This window comes from Orcinus orca, chromosome 19 (assembly GCF_937001465.1).
Source record: "Orcinus orca chromosome 19, mOrcOrc1.1, whole genome shotgun sequence".
Taxonomy (NCBI): domain Eukaryota; kingdom Metazoa; phylum Chordata; class Mammalia; order Artiodactyla; family Delphinidae; genus Orcinus; species Orcinus orca.
Window position 1 is genome coordinate 43,910,795 of NC_064577.1, and position 19,166 is coordinate 43,929,960.

Here is a 19,166-nt window from a genome sequence, read left to right on the forward strand (position 1 = left end):
TTTTTTTTTTTTTTTTTTTTGCGGTACGCGGGCCTCTCACTGTTGTGGCCTCTCCTGTTGCGGAGCACAGGCGCCGGACGCGCAGGCTCAGTGGCCATGGCTCACGGGCCCAGCCGCTCCGCGGCACGTGGGATCCTCCCCGACCGGGACACGAACCCGCGTCCCCTGCATCGGCAGGCGGACTCCCAACCACTGCGCCACCAGGGAAGCCCCACCGTTGGATTTTTAAAGGTATTTCTACCTTGAAATATCTCTCATCCCTTTTCTCCTTTCAACCCTCCACCCCCACCCCACTGCCACCTCTGGGCCCAATCACTTGCTAATCAGTCTCCCTTTCTTTCCCTAGTGCCAGGCTCCTGGCAAACACTCAAATATTTGAGTGAATGAATGAACGAGTGAACGAACAAACGGAATGCACGAATATTGTTAAATGAATGAGACCCAGTTTGGAGGGAAAGGGAGGTCCATAGGGTTGTGTCCAAACTGCTTTGGGTAAATTATTCAATTTTGCCTACATCAGGTTCCGGGGTTAAAGGGTATCTACAGGGAATTAGGGGTAGGATTTTTTTTCTCTGTAGAGTTTAAAGGGAGATTGTGAGCACGGAAAGATTGAGCCTTAGGCCGGTCTCCAGCTCATCCACCTACCCACTCCCCAGGGCTGTTTGGTCCCACCTTAGCCAAACTGAGCCGCGAAGCGGACACCGTCTCGGCCGCTGTCCAGTCAGAGCGGAGCCATCCATCACTGTCTGGACGCAGACCAATCCGACCAGCTCTGCCTTCCTGCCAGCCAATGGCCGGAAAGCAGGGGGCGAGAGGAGCCAGAGAAGGGGCCATCGGCTGAGAACGGTATAAAGGGGGTCCGAGGGCCTGGTGGTACTACCTCTGTGTCCCTATCCTGGTCTAGGTGTATCTATCGTCCCCCCTGCACCCGAGCCCCGGGCCAGTGCTAAAGTGTGCGTGCGCCCTCTGGCTGGGCCCGGGCCCCTGAGGTCTCGGTTTCTGACGTGTCCCGGTCCCAATTCGGCAGGAGGAAAGGGGGCGCCCTGAAGCCCCTTCCCCACAGATACTCAAGACCCGCCGGGTCGCCCACGAGGGCAGAAAGGCGGGGAGGAGCCCCAGGGTTGAGAGCAGACGGGAAGGCAGGCCCCGGGGCCGCTCCCGCCAGGAACGGCCGACTGCCCTTCCCAAAACCTGGACCTGGGCAGGCGGCGCCCCTGCCCAGCGTGCTGCGCACCCCAGGGGTTGGAGGCGCCGGGGCCAGCGGGCAGAGCTCGAGGCAGACGACCAGACCCGCCGTCCTGGCGGCTCCGCGAGGCTGCAGGCGCCGAGAGGGGGCTGGGGATGCAGCGGGCCCTCCGCCTCAGCCCGGGAGAGCCGGGCCTGCAAATTTGGCGTCGGTAGGAAGAGGCCGCGACCCCACCCTGCCGGCGCTCCCCGGAGACCCGCGCGGTTCCGCGCAGCCCTCTCCCCTACGCGGGCGTGGGTCGGCTGCTTCGCTGCAGCCCCCCTCCCCAGAGTCCTTTGGCCACAAAGAGCGAGGACACCTCTCTGGTGGCCTCCCCGCATTGCCATGTCCCCTCGGCTCATTCTTCCTAACCCCGTACTGTCCCTGTGTGGGCGAGGGGTTCGGACGGCCCTTGGATAGGGAGCGCGGGAAAGCCACCTCGCTCCAGCAGTGCCCGCTCCTGAGTCCGGCTCTGCGGAAACTGTTGTAAATACTTTAACCTTTCAGAGCCTCGGTGTGCCTCTCGGTAAAATGGGGAAGCACCGCATAGTCCACAGCATTCGGTGAGCCAGTTTGTGTGACGGCCGGGCCTTCCCATTCCAGTCCCTGCACTACTGGGCTTGCAGCACCCGAGAGGGCGCGACCCGGTTGCTAGGAAGCGAATTTGCCCCTCCGGTTCTTGCGGTCGTTAAGAGGCGGTGGATGGAGCCGGGCACCGGATAAGGCCGAACATTCGCCAAAGTATTTCTGGAAAATTTCTCATTTCCCGTCGCCACAATGGCCCCCGAACTCGACAGCATTTAATTGCATACTCTTTTTTTCCCTTTCGGAGTCGCATTATTTGGTGGAATGGTTGTGTACAGAGTGTTTATAATCTGTTTACATAACTGTATATTTATCATTTTCTCTAATTGCAAAAGTAGTCATACCCATTATAAATATCCAGTTCTGGAGAATTTTATAATGTAGGACGTGATAACCCGCAGGGACTGTCTCTACTAACACCCAGGTTTCGCCACTTTCTTTCAGCAGCGTCACACTGAAATTCGTGAGCCACAGCTGGAGCAGAGCTCGCAGGGCGTATCCAGCCCGCTGGTTGCTAGAGCAACGCCCTGCCTCCGAGTTTGGAGGCCAGCGATTAACTCGCGGGAGCAGGGTTCGGTCCCCTCCCTGGGGGCGGAGTTAGTAGGGGGAGTGGGCCCGGAGGGAGCGCGTTTCCCACCTTTCCCTCCAGGTGGCGCTATAGGATCGTGGATAAGGTCCTGGGAAGGGGCTCCCCGCGGCGGGGGGCGCCGAGGGGCGGAGCCAGGGCGGGGCGTAGACTCGCGTTGCATTTACTTAGGGATTGGAGGGAAACGAGCTGTCCCAGGCGGAAACGTTAGACACTCTCGGGGACTTCTGTACGTGACGCAGAAAGTGTATATGTCAGAGAAAGAAAGGGAGAAAGGGGCGTTTCTAGAACGGGGAGAGAAAAGGGGAGTCGTGTCCCCCGAAAGTCACTCCATCCTTTCCATTTGCCTATAGAATGCCCCTCCGCCCGTCTCCCCCTTTGGACCTGCAATTCTTCACACCCTCGAGCGCACTGGGTGCTCTGGACACAAATACAAGGCGGGAGCTGGCCGGTGCTTCCTCACCCCTAGTATCTGGGCCTAGCCATGGCAAGCTTGCAGGGCTCTAGTGCCCAGGGTATATGCCAGCAGAGGAATTCCGCGGCAATCTCCCAGGCAAGCCAAGAAAAACAGGCGTGCTGTTCCTCAGTTTGTCCAGAGGAAACCTTACGCCCTTCCCTCCTGGAGGCTGAGAATGGAAAAAGCGAGATGAAGAATCCCAGCGGGGCCACCATGTGTGCACCATCTTTTGCTCTCCTTTCCCCCGCAAATGCACCATTCCTCCCATTATGACTCTTTTACCCTGTCACACAATCATACCCAGCCCTCCACACCACATATAGGGCCCCAGTATCAGTGTCGCACCCCGTCACTGTGTTAAATTGTCTCCTCTCCCTTGACCCACCCCTCTCCCCAGTCACACAACCACAAGGATACACCCTGGAACTGGGCATCCAGGAGATGAGCCCCCCACAGTGCAGAAGCCCTTATCAGAACCACCCCCCCCCCCAACACACACACACACACTTCCCAGGTCAAGAGAGAAAGAGACCATTGGCAGGAGACAAAAGCAGGTTTATTTGGGCTCTGGGGCCAGGGATGCCTAAGGTCTGAGTTAAGGCAGCTCAGCTGGTTCTGAAGGCCCAAAGAGCAGGCCAGGACAGTGAGAAGGGGTGACTCAGTGTTGAAACCAAACCTCTGCATCTCAGAGTCCCTGGCCGGAGACCTCGGGAGTCAGTTCTGGGAAGGCCTGGGGATATAGAGGGGTCTCTGGTGTCCCCTGGGGTCTTTGTGCTTTTGCCAGGATTGGGGGAATGGTCTGGGGGCAGGGAGCCTTGAATGCACAGCCTTCATTTCAGTAACGACCATTTAATTTGTTCCTTGGCAGACTGAAGAACCTGGGTGGGGTGGGGGTGTGCAAGGTTGAGAGAATTACTGGGGAGGAATGACAAGTACATTAACACTGCAGTGAGACGGGGGAGGGGGCGGTCTATAGCCTCTCTCTACGCGTCCCTATAATCCCCGGTCACTAGGTGGCAGCAGCTCATCTCTGCCTGCCGTAAGTGGGGCCGGGCCGTCAAGATGGGAAGAACAGCCGTAAGTGGCTGCAGCCAACAACCAGCCCAGGCCAGAGCCTGCCCAGCTCTCCGCTCCTGCATCTGCAGTCCTGGGTGTGGCAGCAGCCCTGACTCCCCACACCATGCCATTCAAGCTCCCGCCCACAGTGCCACGTCCAGGCAGAGACGGGCCCAGGCCTGACACTTCCTGTGCCCAGACACCTCAGCAAACCCCTAGCTCTGGCTTTGGCTGGCAGTAGGTCCTCAACACCCCACCCCAACCCGCTGCTGATGTGGCACAGCTGGCAAAGGGCTCCTGGGCAGACTCTGCTGAGGGTCACCTGCACCCAGATGTGTTCACTTTAACATCCTGCTGAGGAAACCGCCTCAGCCCCATGTTTACACAGATCCATACAACTGTGCACACACCATGCCAACATGGTGGGGACCCCAGGTATGTCCCTCACGTTGTCCCTCCAGCCATCAAGCCTCATTCCCTTTCGAAGAAGGTCAATCCCACACTGTATGTCCCTTCCTCCTGCCCACTCCCCGTCCTTTCTTAGGGACAGCCTGGCCCTGGAGTTCTCCTGCTTCTCTCGACAAAAATCTTTCTCCTCATTTCATCTCCCATTCACTACCTGCAAGTTCCTCAGTTTTTTTACTCAAGAATTCCATTAAAAGTGCTGTGCCTTCATTCTTTCCCCCTTTGGAAAACAGGATCTATGCCAAGAGCTCTCCATGCATTAGCTCATCTAATTCTCTATGATAACTCTATGAGGAGTGTCCTGTGATTATGTGAGGCCCAGAGAAGTTGAGTAACTTGCCCTAGGCCACCCAGCTTGTAGGTGATAAGGCACAACATACATCCTGGGATGACTCACACCAGCACTTCTGTTCTTATCTGCTCTGCTCCTTAACCTCTTTAGCCCTGAAAATTGCCATGCGGCTGCATTCATCTCAGCAGGGTAGGAGGAGGCATTGGGAACTGGGAAGAGGGAGAGGCAGTGTGAGCACGAAGGGCAGTCACAGGAAAGTGGGCACCACACCTGGGGCCCCACGTGGGATGGTACAGGCCCATCTGAGCTTGGGCCATTACAGCAGGAGGTAGTTAGTGGCAGGGCAGGAAACTCCATAAAAGCAGAATTAGTCCGGGCAGACAGACCTGTGGGCAGACAGAATGGAGGTCAAGCTTGACAAGCAGGAAGTTTGCACAGCTGGGAAACCAGTCAAGCCACAGATCCAGAAACCTCACCCCTGCCCCACATGCACTTCCAGATAGGACAGGGGTAGACTCTTCCATAGTCAGGTCACTCGGGGACATGGTGGCAAGTGGTAAGAATTAGATCCCATCATGGATTTAAGGGCCCCTTAACAATCTCAGCGTGGACCCTAAACAGCAGGGGTGAGGGTTTGGAGGAAAACTCTATTTGGTATCCTTTCTAGGTTGGGGGAAGCATCAGAGGCCTAAGCCCCCAGATTCCTTTGGGGAACAAGTGACCCAGCCATCTCCAGGGTGGGCAGGTCATCCTGGGTTTTGATCCAACTATACCAAGCCAGGAAGGAGATAAGGTGAACTGCTAGGAAGGTGTCCATCATTTATTAATACCCAGCTCCACGTCACCTAGGGGACCCTGGAAGCCTCCACTGACTGTCTCCAAGAGATGGCCTGACACTGTCATCCCTTCCCTCCTGCACCCCTGACTTCTCAGCCTTGATAGCCCCACTGGGTCCCCCTGGGATGCTCTGCTCTCCTCCCACCAACCCTTTTCTGGCCAAGGCAGATGGAGGGGGCCTACCTGGGCCACACTGTGCTCAGTTAAGCCGCTGTCATCCGCCTGCACGGAAGCAGAGTCAGGGTGGTCAGGCCAGGGCGAGGGTGTTGGGTGAAGAAAGAGAGGCGAGGGAAAGGGGCTTGGGGGTAGTGGCGGTGAACAGATGCAGTGATCAGGGGATCCAGAGCTGCACATGTATACCACTTAGTGGAAGTCCTAGAGCTTCTTGTTTGGCACAAGGTGGGTGAGAGAGTGAGGGGGAATAAAGATGAGAGGAAAGGTTTCATCCAGACATGAGAAGCCAAACTGGGCAGGGAGGTTCTATCTATACACCCCCAAGGCCAACCTCAAGGCCAAGGCAGCCATCAGGTGTCTCTGTGAGGATTTATTTATTTCCCCAGTCTACTTCCCACTAGGGAGGATGGTGAGGTGTTTGTGATGCTACAGGGGGAGAGGACAGAGATATCTTTTACTAATTGACACTCCTCTAAACTGCTGCTCCCCCAACAAGTGCATCACCCCAGTGGTTGCTTCTGCTAGAGGAGCTTGGGTTCCCGCCATCGGGGTTCTGGCAGCCCAGATACAGGGAGGACAGGAGGTGGAGAGGATGGGAAGGGCAGCCTGGAGGAGATGGGAGTGAGGGGGGACGCAGGATGACTCTTACCCTAAAATTCACTTTCTGGATCACTTGCTGGGGGTCACTCTCCAGAATCACACTACAAGATGACAGAAAAACCGAGAGGGAAATCAGCCACATGCTTCCCTCTGCCTCCGCTCCCTGCTAAGCCCTTCCCTTCCCTGCCGTATGCTACATTCCCCCTCCAAGGTACCTTCCTGCTGATACTCAAGCCAGAACTCTCCCTCACCACGGAGCACCCTCAGCTCTGATTCTCCCACACTTCATCATCACTGGGCAAACACTTAGAGATCAGGTGAGGGCAGTCCAGTCTAGAACAATCCGGTTGTCAAGAGCAGGGACTCAAAAACTGAGACCTCTAGAAAGTTCACTTCACCTCTGGGTCTAGGGATGGATTCAGATGCAGGGAAGGAAGAGAGGCCCCCCCACCCCGGGGTCCCTATCTCGTTTCACTATTATTTTATGCCACAGGGTCATGCCATACACGAAAGAAATGGAACTCCAAAAAATCAGAATCTACAGACCCAGTTATGGAGGCTTTCCTCGGCTAGTTGACGCTCTTTCCTGATGCCCTGGGGGCGTTCTGAAGCCACGTGTGGGTGTGTGCAGGGGTGAGAGCCAGTCACTGTGGGAAGGTTAGGGCCCACGGGGACTGAGTGACTCCTCCTTTTCACCCAGTGAGTCTCCTCCAGGGCAGAAGGAAGTGAAAAAACATTTCTTGAGAGCCTCTCCCAGGCCCATCACAGGGGCACTTGCAGCCCCAGATCTCTCACCAGGGGTCCTTTGGACAGAGCAACCTAGGCCAAGGCTCCAGTTCAGGTGTTGACTCCACTGACACTTCCCTGATTTTCACTGGAGGGAAACTGTGAGCCCCTCGGGGGCAGAAACTGGGCCTTCTAGGGGCACAGACCGGAAGCTGATAAAGCTTACACCCTCCCTTGTGAAGGTCCTTCCAAGGCCCTGCACCTCATTTTGTATTTGTAATTGTGTGTGTGTGTGTGTGTGTGTGTGTGTGTGTGTGTGCTTTGCTTTCCTTAAGGACAGTCTACCAAGTTGTATACACAAATTGTATATTCCACAAAACCTGGTTTTATTCCCCTCAGTCTTGGGTCCTAGCAATTAGCACAAGGCCTTGCAGCAGCAGCAGACAGTCAAGAGCTATAGAGGAAAGGAGGGAGGGAGGAAGGAGGGAGGAAGGAGGGAGGAAGCCCACAGTACCCATTCCCAGAGTACTTCCCAGAGCCCCTGTCCCCCAGCAGGGTGGTACAGTGCTGTGGAAAGAGCACAATCTCTGGAAACATGCACATGTTTTAGATCTTGGCCCTGCCCCTCCCTAGCCATGTGATCTTGGGGACTTGAATCTCTGAGCCTCTGTTTCCTCATCTATTAAATGGATGGAATGACAGAGGCCCGTGGATGTCTTTCAGGTGATCTGTTCCCATTACCCTTTGCCCCAGAGCCAGACCTTCTTTTTTTCCCTGAATATTGTGCCACCCCCATGGAAATTCACTAACCAACCCTTCTCCTAAGAGTTCCCACCATCCTAAGACTATAATCTTATGCCAATAGTAGGAAACATTTATTGAAGGAAAACCATGAGCTTCACTTGCGTCACCTTATTTAATCCCACACCCTTTGAGGCAGTTCCCTTACTGTCTCCATTTGAAAGATGGAGAAAGTAAGGAAAGTAAGTAACTGGCCCAGGTCACGCGTCTAGCTGGTGTTGGAATGAACCTCTAAGAGCAGGAGGTGTGGCAGCAGCAGGGCTCCGCCTGAAGGAAGTCTTCCCAGGAAGGGGCAAGTATCTGTGCTGCCTGCTTCTCCTGGGCACTGGAAATCAAACCGTCGCCCCAAACCCTGCCTAGTCAACAGTCAGCCATAGTTGGACACCAGATTACTTTCTTGTGTGCTTCTCTTTGGCTAACATTGAAGTCAACCTCCATCCTCATGAGTGGGGTAGGGGGGATGGGACACTGGGAATATGCTGGGGGAAGGGAGGGAGAAGTTGGCCAGAGAGCCAACAGTGTGCTGGGTGCAACCTAGAGCTGATGACTTTCAAGGGCACCTCCCGCTGTGAGTGTCCCTGACCAGCCCCTCTTCCCTCCCCTCCTCCTCACCCGCCATCCACAATCTCGTCCAGCACCAGAAAGGCTCCGTCCATGTTCTCCAGCAACCAGCGCTTCTCCACGTTCTTCCTGAAGGCAGACACAGCTCTGGAACCTCCCCATGGCCAGGAGAAGCTGGGTCCCTGTCTAGGTGAGGCGGATCCGCTCTCTCCAAAGATTGCCTTATTTCCCACCGCCAATCCCCCGCACAAGCACAGGGAAGGAGAATGTCAAGGGCAGTGAGGGCAGCACCTGGGCAAGGGATCCCTGCCCAGAGCACGGGTCTGCTTCCTTAAGCTCCCCTTGCCCACCGTCCTCACACTTTGAGCAGGGACCCTGTGCCCACCCTTAAGCATTTCATAGCACTTCAGGTGCTATAGCCTTACTGTAGTTAATTGTGTCGACTGTGAACATTTATCTTTGGGTTATCTGCGTTTGGTTTACCCAGGCTGCGTTCACTGGGGTAGATACCAGATCACTGAATGGGGGTGGAGGGAAAATCACCCTGAGCTTCAAGTCAAAAGACCTGAGTTTGAATCTCTGCTCTGATATAAATAGCTTGTAACCTCAGGCAAATCATTTAGTTTCTCTAGACCTCATTTTCTGGCCATACCATTGCTTGATCAGGTAAAGGGCAGGGTCCTTGCAGAAGGATGCTCTGGCTCCAGCCTTAGTCTTGTGGGGACTTCAGGAGAAAAGAGCAGGGAGGAAGGGTCCCGCCTCTGTGATGTACCAAGGTCTGGGGGATGGGAGCCTTGGAGGATAGAGGGCCTCACTCACCTTAACACATGGTTCAGGGACTCAAACAGGCAGGTAAGAACAGACATGAGCATCAGCTGGGGGTGGGCAGATAATGGGAGGAGAAAAACGAGAAAGCTTGAGGTTAAGAAGGCTAAAAGGAAATCTCAGAGCCTGACTGTGTGGGCAGCTGTCCCTCTTCAGAGAGGACATGGCTGGAGCCTGACTGCAGTTTGACCTGAGAGGGCCCCTCCCCTCCCCATGTTTGGGTTGGAAGCACTGGAGTGCCTGCTGTGGGACACTGAGTACATCCTTCTCCAGTGATGTTTAAGACACAGAGGCCTCTGAGGACTCCATTTCTGGTACCCAAGGAATCTAAGGAACATCACGGATATGCACTGTTCCAGAAAGAACCATTCTTGCTGCTCCCAGTTCCCCAGAGTCTAGAAGGAGGGGTACCAATGGTGAGCCTCCCAGCTTCTACCCCAGAATCCAAGCCTCCTTGTCACTCCAACCTCCTGAATTCACCTCGTTCTCGTAGGATGAGCCCACCACATACAGGAAGAGGTCAATGCTGCTCTTGTAGACGATGGTCATGCCCCCGAAAAATGCAATCTCACCTAGAAGAGCAGGGGGGGGTCTCAGTTCTGGTCACCTCTGCCTGGCCCCTCCTCCCCGTCTGCAGCTCTGTGCCTCTTGCCCTATTTCCTTCTTCCCCTTCCAGAGAACCCTTGCAAAGGAAGTTCCCTGGCGGTCCAGTGGTTAGGACCCCGCACTTTCACTGCCAAGGGCCCGGGTTCAATCCCTGGTCAGGGAATTAAGATCCCACAAGCTGAGAGGCCAAACAAACAAAGAACCCTTGCAAAGACTAGCACCCTTGAAAAGACACGCACTAGGGACACTACTATTAGGCTACTCTGTGTCCCTCCCCCCACCCTCTACTCCATTCCCAGCACTTGACTGCCTCATTCTAAGAAGTCAACAAACCTGGGTCAAGGCTGACCTTTTGCCCACCATACGCAATGCCTAAGGCTAGTGCCCCAGGCTAGTGCCGGCCCCTTCCACTGAGAGAAGTCCAGGCATGCCGTAGGCAGGAAGAGGGGGGTTGAGAGGGAGGGGAGTGAAGGCTCACAGGAAGAAGAGAGAAGAGAACAGCTGGGAAGGAGAGGAAAAAGCACCTCTGAAGAAAAGGGAATGGCCTGTGGGTGTGTGAGGCCGACGGGGACAGATGTGTCCAGATGAAGATGACGGTGTGCATCTGAAAGTTCTGCACGAGCAAGAGGCGGACACTTACTATCAGTCCGGCTGGTCTTGTTGAAGACATTTTTCTCGAAGGCCATCTGCTCCTTCATGGAGGGGAATGTGTCGTCGTAATACTAGGTGAAAGGGAAGGAGAAAAGGTGACAGCTGTTCCACAGAGCTTCCTCCCTGGATGGGTGGCAGGGAATGGTGGGTGCTGGCCAAGCGGGACCCTGCTGCCGTGCCCCATCTTCTCTTGACCGCCCTCTAGGCCTGTCTGCTCGCTGTTTCCCCATAAACACAAATTCTGAGCAAATAGAGGAATTTTGAGGCCTTCTCGTGGAGTCCTGTCCTGATTTCTTGAAGGCCTTTGTACATTCCGCAGATGTGCAGTGTGCTAAAGACTGCGGTGGTCACTAGGCCACACTGTTTCTACACTAACCTGAGTCTACAGGAAAGAAGGCAGAGCCAGGGACCCTTTAACACAATAATATCACAACAGCTACTTTATTATCCACATTATATGGATGTGGAAACTGAGGCGTGAAGTCAGGTAACTTCCCTGACATCTCACAGTTGTAAGGGACAGAGCTGGGATTGAACACCAACGATGGTCTGACTTCAGACAGGGTTATGGTGAAGATGAAATATCTAAGGGAAAGTTCCTGGCACACACTGCCTAATTAAGTCAATGCTGTTTTGTTTGGGTTTGATGAGACTCTCTCTCTGACTCAGTTCCTGCATCTGAACATGGATGTGATCTGCTGGGAGGAGGCCCTGGAACTTCTGGTTGCCGAGACACCTCTGACCAGCTGCAGCAAGAGATGTCAGCTCAGCTTTCAATTTTCTGAATGTGGATTTTGCCACTTAGTACCCCATCTGCAGGCAAATTAGCAGTCTCCCTGCTGGCCACTGCTGTGGTGAACAAGCTCATTTCAATGTCATGAAGTCAAAAAGTTTCAACCCATAAAAACGAAAAATCTACAATGCATTTTGTAGCTAGTTTAGGTGCCATAGTCCTACTATAGTTAACTGTGTTGATGGGAGACATTTATTTTTGGATTATTCTAGTTTGGTTTATCCTGGCCATGTTCACTAGCACAGATACCAGATAGTTGAATAGTTGGTGCAGTGAAAACCACCCTCCTGAACTTCAGGTCAAAATACCTGAGTTTGGATCTGTGTTCGGATATTACTACCTGTGACCACAGGCAACCCTTTTAGCTTCTCTAGACTGCATTTTCCTCATTTGTGAAATGAAAGAATTGGATTATATAGTCTCTAAAATCTTGTCTGGTTCTAAATCCTTAGTGTTTACCAAGCTGTGGAAGAAAAGTGGAGGTTACTTGTTCAGAATCTGGGGACTAGGACTCCGGGGTCCCAGGCCAGTGGAAAAGATGGTGAGAAGACATTTTAGGGAACATTTTAGAAACAGAGGAGACAGCCCCACCCCCTTTCAGGGGCCAGCAGTCTGACAAGGTAGGAGGATGGACAGAATGGCCTTTGGAGGAGTCTCAGCTGAGGTGCTCTGAGTTGCAGAGCCCACAGTGGGGTCCCTCCTGCCAGGAGAGGCAGCTTGGTGGGGACTTCTGTTCTTGGGCCTGTGGCACAGTGTCTTCAGGGGCCCTCCGGTGAAGGTGGGAGGTTACCTTGGCCAGCAGGCGGTGTCCGTCATTATCTAGGATGAAGACAGCCTTGATGGTGTAGAGGGAAGGTTCCTGCAACTGACACGGGGCGGGGTGAGGGGGGGGAGAGCTCCGTTGGCCCCTAATTCAGGGTAGACCTCCTGTCATTGGCTCTACGGGACCTTCTGGTCCCAAGAGTCAATCCTCAGGCTCCAGCGACCCCAACCCCAAAGGTCCACAGCTGGTTCCGGCCCAACCCTGTGCCACATGGGCCACTCGGGTGCCCGCTCCCCTCCCAGGCAGATGGTCCACTGCAGGCCCCGGGTGGGCGCTGTGCCCACTGGGTGCGGAAGGTCCGTCCGGGCCCAAGTTCTGTCATGCACTGACTGCTCCAGAGCCCGAGTCGGAGTGTATCACAGAACCTGGGCCGGGGGGACAGCGGCGCCGAGCCTCCTCCTCCAGCGGCCAGCGGCCAGCGGCCGAGGCTGGACCCGCGCTCTCCGCGCGCCCCCAGCCCCCGGCCCGTCGGACTCCAGAAGCACGCACGTCAGCCCGAGGCCCGGGGCGGCCCCGCGGCTCCCTAACCCTCCGGGAGAATCGCAATCCAGCTCCGCCGAGCCGTGCCCCCGCCCGCGCCGACTGCTCCAGAACTTCGTCCAAGCGGACGCGAGACCGGCCTCCTCCCGAGTCCGCGCGGAGGAACTTTTCTGCCTGCGCGGGCGCCGCTCCTCCCCGGCCGGTCCGGGCGGCACCAAGTTCCCCAGCGCCCAGCGGGCGACTTGTGAGCTGGCGCCGCCCGCTCGGCCCCCGGTGCCGCCCGCTCCGTACCCGCAGCCCCGCGGGCTCCCGGCCTCGGGCGGGCGGCGCCGGGCCCCCGGCCGGGGCGGCCGCGGCCCCCTCCCCCGGGTGCGGACGTGGCCAGGCCTCCGGCCGCTGCATTCCGCTCGCCGCCTCGCGCTGACAGCGCCGCCCCACCCCGCCCCGCGCCCCCCGGGGCCGCCGCCTGCTCCTCCCCGGCAGCCGCCGGCCTCGCGTCCGCCCTCTCTGCTCGTCTGCGCGTGTCCTTCCTTTCCCCGCGGCCCTTCCCTCCTCGTCCTCCCTCGTCTCCTCTCCGTTCCCGCTCTCTCCGCCTTGCGCCCACACCCCAGCGCTCCTTCCCTCACCTCTCCTTCCCCTCGCCCTCCTCGTCTCCTCAAAGCCCACAGCTCCCCGCATCCTCCGTTTGTCCCAGGACCGGCCTCTCTTTCCCCTCCTGCCTTCTCTCTGACTTGTGGGTTTGGTTTGCACCGACGTCCGCAGGCTGTCCTGAGGCCAGCAGAAAACACAGGCAAAGTCCAGTTTGTCTTTTGACTCCTGGTAGGTACCGTTGGGACAAATATATCAGGTCATCCTTTGGGTCTCAGAGACAGGTTCTAGCAGTGGGAGCAGATGAGGGCAGCTCTTAGAGAGACCCCTCTGCATAGAAGAGTTTCTCCCACTCCTCTCACGCGACTTGGGTTAGGGAGCCATGGCGCCCGGACGCCGTGGCAGAAGTCTCCCAAGACACAGACACGACACAATCTGAAACAAGACAGATGCCTAGCAGCACAAAGGCTTCACCAGTGAATGGCATCAGGCTTTGCCACGCTTTGGTTCCTTTGGCCTAAGTACACCAGAGGACAAGCTTTAGCTTCAGCGTCCTCAAGGCCAGTGGGAAATTCACACTCCAACGGTACAGAGTTTACAGTACTTATCCATTTACCTATCACAATACCAGGCATGCATTTTACACTTAAGACTTTTCACGTACATTATCTGATATAACTTACACCTGTGAGGTAGGTGTTCTCATCCCCATTTTAAGCAAAGGGAGACTCAGAGTTTGTGTGATCTTTCAAGATCCTTCAGCTAATCAATAGTTGAATGGAGGTGGAACCCAGAAATTCAGACTAAGAATTTCTTCTCCATTCTTCTCTTCAGGTCCTTTGATGTTGGGTACCACACTCACTCATCCCAGGTGACTGGGGAATGGGGGTTTCCTCTGCCCAATGGTTTCAAGCCATCTCATTCTTCATCTCAACTTCAATGCCATCACCAAAAGGCCTTCTTTGACAACCACCGAATCTGACTTGGTAGGTCTCTGCTGTCACATTCTCTGTCTCAGCACCCTACATATTTCTTTTGTTGTATTTAATCTCCAAATACCACTTTTACTAATTTGTTTACAAATGTGTGTGGTCCTTCTCTGCATCAGGCATTGCGTACTACAAAAATAGAGATAATGTGCCTGTGGAATCGCTGGTGCCCCAAAGAGGACACATGACAGGTCCAGTGAAACCATGTTTTATGTGCTATACAAATATTTGAGTGCTTCCTATGTGCCAGTTACTTTTTTAGTCACTGGGATGCAACAATAGCCAAGGTAAACAAAATCTTTGCTCTCGTGGAGCTTATTCAAGTGTTTGTGTGTGTGTGTGTGTGTGTGTGTGTGCATTTCTGTGCAAGACATAATACGCAGATAAATGAATAAAATAGATATTATTTGAATTGCTGGTAAGCACTATGAAGAAAAATAGATCAGGAATGGGTATCAGGAATGTGAGGGGTTGGGGAGAGGCAGGGAAAAATGCCATTTTCATCAGGGTCATTTGAGAAAGCCTTCAAGAAGGTGACATTTGAACAAAGAGCTGAAGGAAGTGAGGGGGCGAGCCACACGTGTCTGAGGAAACGTCTACTGAACCTCTTTATGATGATTTAGAAGGCACATCTGAATCTTCCCTGCAGGCTACCAGAGTTATAATAATGAACATTAATCAATGCTATTTGGTATAATGGAGGAAAAGACAGTATTTTAATTGCTTGGATTCCAGATGATCAGAAGTTATGTCAATGGTCATGCCGGCTCAATGTTATTAAAAATACTAATTTGGGGCTTCCCTGGTGGCACAGCGGTTAGGAATCTGCCTGCCAAGGCAGAGGACACGGGTTTGAGCCCTGGTCCGGGAAGATTCCATGTGTCGCGGAGCAACTAGGCCCGTGGGCCACAACTACTAAGCCTGTGCTCTACAGCCTGCAAGCCACAGCTACTGAGCCCGTGTGCCACGATTACTGAGGCCCGCGTGCCTGGAGCCGGTGCTCCACAGCAAGGGAGGCCACTGCAGTGAGAAGCCCATGCACCGCAGCGAAGAGTGGCTCCCACTCGCTGCAGCTAGAGAAAGCCCACGTGCAGCAAAGACCCAAAGCAGCCAAAAATAAAATAAATTTTAAAAAAGTACTGATTTGATTATTTCGATGCTTTAATATTTCTGTGAGCTCGTCCATTATTAGCTCATATTTACAACGACAGCACCAAAAAGCCTCCAGGGGCATTTCCTAGCCTCTGTGTAGTGAATGGTACCCACAGTGGGAGAGGGTCAGCTTGCAGAAGGAGAGGAAGACCTGGGAAGACAGGGGACTTAGAGAGCAGGAGTGGCTCCGGGGAGAGGAGGGGGAGGAATTAGTGACAGCAGAGTGGCTGAGAGGCACTGAGGGGGGCAGAGGGGCTGGGGATGAGAGAGAAGGCCAGGGAAGGAAGCTTAGGAACCGAAAAATCCTCAGCACCACCAACACCACCACCACCACCAGGGTTGCTATCGTTATCATCATCAGGATCGCTTTACAGCTTAAGTGCCGTGGTGAATAAGTAAATCCAGAGCACTCAAGTTGAACTTTTCAAGGAAGAGATTTCCTCCTATCATGGCTCCTTCCCAAACTCCCTCAACAGAGACCCCAGGACTCCTTTCCTTCCTCAGGGTCCCCCAACCTGGGGTGCCCCTTTAGTGGGGATTCTGTATAAACATACAAGTTCAGTGTGCACGGTGTCCGGACAATGTCCCCCACAGAGCACAGCCTTACAGTGTAAGGCTGGCAGCACTTGGGAAGCCTGCAAGTGCAGCAGAAAAGAAGCTGCTGGTGAGCTTCTCAGAATGAGGAAGCCAGAGCTGGGTTCAAAAAGAAAGCCGCTTGCTGTTTCCCTGTTCCCTCCTTCCTTGAGAAGGGGCGGGGTGCCCTGGGAGGAGGTGCTGTGCGCATCTCTAAGCAGCTGGGGTCTGTGGAGAAGCTGGACTCAGAATTGGCCCTAAACACACACACACACACACACACACACACACACACACACACACACACACACACACACACACACACGTCTCTGCCCTTTGGAGTCTCCAGGAGGCTAGTGATTCAAATAGGTTCCCCTCTGGGCCTTGATGTATCTTGAAGGTGAGACCATTCCATTTCCTCTGACTCACCCTCCTGCTGCCACATTTCTGTGCTGTCTGTCCTAGGATTTCAGCATCTGTTCTTGTGTGACAAGAAGAAACAGCTCCCTTGGGTAACAGCCTTTCTCTCTCCTTCCTGCTATAATGTCAAGAGGGGGAGGTGTGTGTGCAATGTGAGGTGTGGTTGTGTGTGCTTGTGGCATCCTCCAGAGAGAAAACGAAAGCTTCCATGCTCTGTCTGCAGGATGAGTTTCCAGTTGACCATCCTAAAGACAGCTCTCATTTCTTCAATGTGTTTGGCTTTCTCTGGGATAACAAGGTTGTAGGGTGGGTGGAGAGAGAGCTGGGCAAGAAAGGGACCTCACGCTTAGCTCTACCCATGCATGAATGACTTTATACACAGGATCCGATTTTTAAACTTTGTGAATATGTATATAGTTATCTCCATTTTAGCTCAGGAGGGCCCAACTAGTAAATTTTGGAACGCAGCTCTGAGTCCAAAACACCCACTTTTCCCGCCTCACAATAGCACCTCACTGACTGACATGCCACACTGAGAGCTATACAAAGAAAGTTACCCAACACTGTTTGGGACAACATGGTGAGACATACAGGACCACTGAGTTCAGCTTCATAAAATGTTACACCAAGACATGAATGACCAAAGAAGCGTTTTCATTGGGTAGGTCCAGGAAGAGAACACGTTAGGACTGAGAAAGAGCACGTCGTAAAATCAGGTGGTGATTCTGGTCCGCACTCATGATTACCACCGCTGTGCTTTTTTACTCAACTTGGATTCTTGCCCCCAAGCTACTGATTCTCTACTCTGGCTGCATATAAGAATCACCTAAGGAGCTTTTACAAAATCCTGATGTCCAGGGCTGCTCTGGGAGACTCTGATTTAATTAATTGGGGGGGTGGGACCTGGGCAAGCCCCCTAGGTGATTCTAATGTGCAGCCAGGGTTGAGAAGCAATCTTCTAAGACAGCCATGGGAGAGGTGCACAGGGAAGAGACTGGCTTGTAGAACCTCTTTTGATGGTTTAATGGTAACAAGCTTGCTAATGATGTTTACCATGTAAGAAAGGGGGTATTGACAGGATGTAATGCTAGAATCTCTCAGAAGGGTGTTAAGGAAATCTCAGGCAGTCATTTTATCCATTCCCCTTGACTAGTTGGAAATTGGAGAGTGAGAAATATTTATATAGGTTAACAACATTTAAAAACATTTTTAAAGAAAGGAAAACTAATGGGTGAGCAGAATGGCAGAAAGATTGGGTTTCCCCTTTGGGGAAAAAGCAATTCCTGCTATTCCAGAAGAACTCTAAACCACAGCCAGTCTGCCTTCCCACATGCCCTTCTCCGAGGGTTTCTGGACAGGAGTCATCATCACAGGATGTTTGGAGGATGGATGTGCCTGCCCGATGGCAGCAACAGCTGTTCCTACAGAGGAAGGTGGGTCAACGTAGATATCACTGGGACGAGTAGGATTTCAGTGTAGTTAGCTGGCTTCCTTTCATGACCCCAAATCCCTGTGCATTAGAACTAACCAACTTCCTGGCTTCCCACTGCCTTCTCTCCTGAGCAGCCTGGAGCCTCCGTGGCAAGACCTGGTTCCACTGTTGGCTCTCAGCCTCTCCCTCAGGGAGCAAGTGCATGCACTCACTTTTTCCAGTGGTCTTCTCAGTCTGATTTAATGGATATACCAGGACGGATGACACATCAGCATGGGATCTTTCTTTCGCTTCTTGGGTAATTGTCCTATTAACAGCTGTTCCCGAGAAAGGAGGGTGTGTGTGTGGGGGGGGCGGGGAGGAGGGTGGCTTCCTGGGTGAAGAAGGACACACCCTGGATTTTACAAGGTTAATCAGTGGGTTCTGGGAAGGAGGTTTACACCTGCTCAGACTTGACCTGGAACTCTAGACAGCGTGGAAGACGGTCTTTCGATCTCCACTCCCTACACAGAGTACTATTAAATATCCTGGGTGCCTACACCCTGCCAGGCCTCACTGCCGGCTGCTGAGATTTTCTCTACGTCTCTGCTCTCCTCAGCCCCTGCAATGGGCTAGCAATTCTTTGTCTTTCCCATTTTTCTTCCCACCTTTCTGTAACTGCTAAGCTAACTACCCCTAGTCATTCTTTTTTTTTTCTCCTAGTCATTCTTTAACCCAATAATACAGTTCCTGATCCAGCTCTCTCCCACTTTACACTCAAATAATTATTATACACATTTAAACATAGTACTTGAAGTTGGGAGGCAAAAGAAAGGGAACAGGATAGTGTGGGCAAAAGACCTCTCCACACCTTTCCCACCCCTTCTCTAAGGATTTTTTTTTTTTTAACATCTTTATTGGAGTATAATTGCTTTACAATGGTGTGTTAGTTTCTGCTTTATAAGAAAGTGAATCAGCTATACATATACATATATCCCCATATCTCTTCCCTCTTGCGTCTCCCTCCCACCCTCCCTATCCCACCCCTCTAGGTGGTCACAAAGCACCGAGCTGATCTCCCTGTGCTATGCGGCTGCTTCCTACTAGCTATCTGTTTTACATTTGGTAGTGTATATATGTCCATGCCACTCTCTCACTTTGTCCCAGCTTACCCTTCCCCCTCCCCATGTTTCTCTAAGGATTAACATGGAGCCCTTCCTATTCTCAGTGCCTGTAACTCTCTCCACACCCAGGACCCCAGAAAGGAGAGAAAGGAAAAAAGAGGATGGGTAAGAGAGCTATCTTAACAAACTTGTGAGTCATTAAAAAGTGACCAAATGAATTTAGGCTTTCAAAGTGATGTGAGAGTATCACATGGTTATCTCCTCAGTGTGGCTGTCCCACCCACAGTTGCCATTTCAGTGAATGTTTATCTTGATTTCATGTTAGTCTTATATGTACTACATAACTTTATTTCTCATCCCAGGCAC

The 19,166-nt window shown here is 53.2% G+C and overlaps 1 protein-coding gene across 8 annotated transcripts; it reads right to left on the reverse strand.

Annotated features, from left to right (window-relative positions):
* Positions 1-3,387: 3,387 nt before the first annotated feature.
* On the reverse strand, positions 3,388-13,221 carry COPZ2 (COPI coat complex subunit zeta 2). Of its 8 annotated transcripts, XR_004478596.2 has the most exons (11): positions 12,835-13,017; positions 12,031-12,105; positions 10,437-10,518; positions 9,671-9,762; positions 9,185-9,240; positions 9,018-9,089; positions 8,417-8,494; positions 6,327-6,378; positions 5,687-5,725; positions 4,937-5,052; positions 3,388-3,731 (listed from the first exon to the last, which is right to left on the reverse strand). XR_004478596.2 is itself a non-coding variant. In XM_033410984.2 (10 exons), exons 1-10 carry the CDS (start codon positions 12,943-12,945, stop codon positions 3,684-3,686), a joined length of 705 nt encoding a protein of 234 aa, XP_033266875.1. In that variant the 5' UTR covers positions 12,946-13,005; the 3' UTR covers positions 3,388-3,683. The 8 variants fall into 8 exon arrangements, 6 of the variants coding, with proteins under 6 accessions (XP_033266875.1, XP_004282729.1, XP_033266876.1 ...); XR_004478597.2 differs by lacking the exon at positions 9,018-9,089 and having other exon boundaries at positions 12,835-13,005; XM_033410984.2 differs by lacking the exon at positions 4,937-5,052 and having other exon boundaries at positions 12,835-13,005.
* Positions 13,222-19,166: the final 5,945 nt, after the last annotated feature.

Coding starts and splice junctions, on each gene's coding strand:
- COPZ2 (XM_033410984.2), bottom strand. CDS start 12,945: ATGCAGCGGCCGGAGGCCTGGCCACGTCCGCACCCGGGGGAGGGGGCC. Junction 6,379..8,416: donor GACGAGATTGTGGATGGCGG/GTGAGGAGGAGG, acceptor GTCATCTTGTAG/TGTGATTCTGGAGAGTGACC. Junction 5,726..6,326: donor TCCAGAAAGTGAATTTTAGG/GTAAGAGTCATC, acceptor GCTTCCGTGCAG/GCGGATGACAGCGGCTTAAC.